The following is a 3,549-nucleotide window of genomic DNA, read 5'->3' as shown; positions in this document are numbered from 1 at the left end:
GCATTCAGAATTGTCAAATGGGCTATGTTTTCTACATAACTGATCTGGTATTTTCCTCCAGTCCGTATCTCTTGGTTATTTTTTGCCCAAGTGACCTTAATTGGTTGTGTTCCTGATATGTGACATTCAAAGTCAGCACTATCCCCAGCAAAAGCATCCGTGGGTGCAATTGGGATGTCAAACAATGGAGGATTCTTCCCTTCTACAGGGTGAAAGAAACAGAAAAACACATATAGCTTTTAAAAGCTCAATTAGTTTAAAGCATATTGTTAAATAAATAAATGTCGCACCTATTGTTTTAAGTTGAGAATGGAAATTTTAAAATGACCTGGTGACGTTAAAGGGAAATTATTTAATAACCAACCAACCTGTAAGCACAAGCCTGGCACTGGAAGAAGCAGTTCCAATAGCATTGGAAGCTGTACAAGTGTATTGCCCAGCAAGGCTCTTGTCAGTCTGCAAAAACTGGAGAGTTGCTACATTATTTAAGAAGGAGGTTTGCACATTGTAGCTATCTCGGATATGTACGCCGTCTTTAGACCAGGATACTTCAATAGGTTCTGAGCCGGTGATTCCGCAATCAAATGTAACTGGTAAGCCAACAGTTTCATGAATGTCTCTCAAAGTTCGTGTGACTGAAGGAGGAAGTTTACGCTCTGCAAGGAAAGTATTGAACAACAAAAATTTTGGGAAGTTATCTAGCTTTGGTGAATTCTCCAATAAGCACTGCCTAAGAAGACACTGTATTGTGGTATAGATTGGGCAGATTTACAAGAAGATACACTGGAAGATCCAGTCATTATTTTCAACCAATTTACATAATAAAAAAAAATAAGAGGCCCACAAAGAATCAAGGAGATTATTTGTTAGATCATTTAGCTTGGGGGCTGGTGTTAAGGGAGAGCTCTGCCAGGATGTGGACTACCAGTCAATGTGGTTACAAAATTATACATGAGGATAGAAATTTGCCATAACATTTAATTTATAATCTCACACTTTCTGCATTGGGAAGAGCTGGAAGAATAACTTCATTCATGAATGCCCTATTCTGAAGGGGAAGAATCAGAAGCCTGTATCACTTAGAAAGAGCGTTGGTTAACTAAAGATTGGTATTAGGAATTAATTTCTAGCAGACTTTCACTGGTGGAAGGTAATCAATGCTGAGGGGATTCTAGACAGGGTTGGTCAGTTAGAGGAACGTAATGTTCCTAAGAAGACACTTTTCTTTACTGAAAAAAACAACCCTTTAGTTATGCAACCTTTTAAATGTGTTAACATGATTTATTCACCTTGAGCAGAAACCAAAGCTGATGAAGAAGCCTCTCCAACACTGTTTTCTGCTTTGCAGATATACTCCCCACTATCACCGCTATCCACCTGGCTGAAAACCAAAGTGGCAACATTGTTCTTAAAGTACATTTTAGAGGTAGGAGTTGCTCTTAGTTTTGTATCTCCTTTGTACCATGATACAATAATTTCTGGGGTGCCAGCAACTTGGCATTGTAATGATGCAGAATCCCCAACTGTCACCTGAACGGGTTCCAAGCGTGTAACAAAATAAGGTGGTTCTAAAGAACAAAGACACATCATTAGTACCAAAATTTAAATACCACGACTATTACTATAAAAAAGATCCCTTGTGGAATGAGGACACACCTAATACTGAGACTGCACAGTGACAATTATCTTGCCCAGAATCATTCTCAATGTGGCAAGTATACTGTCCCTGATCTTCTACTTTACTACTGGGAACTTCCAGTATGGCAGAGGTTTCTGTGGTAGTGATGCTGCATTTGGCAGAATGAGCTACTTCAACTCCATTTTTCTTCCACAAGACTGCAATCGGAGGGGTACCAGAGTATGTGCATTCCAGAATTAATGGTTTTCCTTTCTCCACATTGAGATTATTCAGTTTTTTCACAAATTTGGCTGGTTCTACAGTGAACAATACAAAGATAAAAGTTAAAAGTTGACACCAAGAGATTTTTTTAGAGGAACGTGTGAAATTTCAAGCCTGACAAACCTTTTACAAAGAGCTGTGTTGTGCAAGAAACTCTGCCAGCCTCATTTGTGACCAGACAGGTGTAGTCTCCACTTTGGAGTGGCTGTACGTCAAACAGCTCCAGTTCTGCAACTGAATTTTCCAAGGAGATGTTGCATCTATGTCCTGGTACTAGTTCAACGCTACCTCTAAACCATTTAACATCCAGTGGAGGGGTGCCTTGTAGGATACTGGTAAAGGTTATATTTTCCCCAGATAAAACTTGCAGGGGATCAGGTTTCTTCACGAAAGAAGGAGGTTCTAAAGACACACAGAAAAGACAAGTGCACTTTGATGAAGAGTAAAAGATTCCCATACGAAACACAGGCGATTAGACTCATATAAACAGACCCAAAAATGTAAGCAATCCACAAAGAAAGTAGTTTATATCTGGAAGCTCTGCCTTGTTCTAGATACTAACCTCTAACAGTCAAATATGAACTGCATTCATCCGATCCAGCTATATTGGTAGCTGTGCATGAGTAAGTTCCCATATCAAATTCCTCTAATGTGTTCACTTTCAAAGTGCAAGTATTGTCTGTGAGAGTCGTCTGATACTTGTCTCCACTAGTGATCTCATGTCCGTCATGGAACCAGGAAACAGAAATAGGTGGTGACCCAGACACTTTGCAATCCAGGACAACATGCGAACCCAAGAGACCACTGGCTTCTTTCAGCTTTCTCGTGAAAGAAGGAGGTAAAATGCGATCTGTATAGGATGAAACACAGCTATAAATATTACAACAGGTTGATGGTTCCCAGGCAGTTAGCAGAAACACCGCACTTTCCTTTGGCAGACCTACGTTTGCCTGGGAGAATCCAAAACAGGCCTACAATTCAACCCATTGAGGCCTGAGGTACTGAGAGAAGATAAGAACGAGTTGTCAACTCACCCCTTCTGAGGGTCACCTTTCTCCTTTTATTTTTCAATAATTCCTCATAAGGAGAAGAACAGTATTGCACCATCAGGGATGTGCAGACTCAATTGATGAGACTGACCCCAAGCAACAGCCTCATCTTTGTGACAGGTGAAAAATGTGATGAAGGCTTCAACCTACTTCCTCCCTCCATGATCTCCACAACACTAGCGGACCCACACAGGGTGCCTTAGGTCACATTAGCAGTGAGTCTTCCCAAAGTGGCAGCAGCCTGACATGATACCGAAGGAAGCAGCGTGTTGTGTAACGCCTTTTGAAGAAATGGTAAGAATCAAAGATAATTCACAAGTTAATCAACTAACCTGAAACACGCATTGAAGCTGTGCACCTGCTTTGACCAACACTGTTTTTCACCTCAAAAGTATACTCCCCACTGTCTTCTACTTTTGCATTGAGGATCTTGAGCCCAGACACTTTGTTGAAGAAGCTAATTTTGTATTTCTGATTAGTAGACAGCTCTTTCCCATTCTTAAACCACCTAGTGGTAAGCTCCGGTGTGCCATCCACTGTGCATTCTAGAGTACAAGAGTCTCCAGAGGTGACTTTCATTGGGCCGGGCTTCTCTACAAT

The 3,549-nt window shown here is 40.8% G+C and overlaps 1 protein-coding gene across 1 annotated transcript; it reads right to left on the bottom strand.

Annotated features, from left to right (window-relative positions):
* Positions 1-4: 4 nt before the first annotated feature.
* Positions 5-3,202, bottom strand: LOC113405425 (titin-like; the record flags this gene model as incomplete). Its single annotated transcript, XM_026646633.2, has 6 exons — positions 2,463-3,202; positions 2,024-2,302; positions 1,657-1,935; positions 1,290-1,568; positions 369-656; positions 5-202 (listed from the first exon to the last, which is right to left on the bottom strand). Coding segments are annotated over exons 1-6 (1,396 nt in total), but the record flags the coding sequence as incomplete, so codon positions are not given.
* Positions 3,203-3,549: the final 347 nt, after the last annotated feature.

The sequence above is a fragment of the Terrapene carolina genome, unplaced genomic scaffold (genome assembly GCF_002925995.2).
Source record: "Terrapene carolina triunguis isolate 2854851 unplaced genomic scaffold, T_m_triunguis-2.0 Scaffold36117, whole genome shotgun sequence".
NCBI lineage: Eukaryota > Metazoa > Chordata > Testudines > Emydidae > Terrapene > Terrapene triunguis.
Note: the sequence above shows the minus strand (reverse complement) of the source record. Positions and strands in the feature narration are given on the sequence as shown.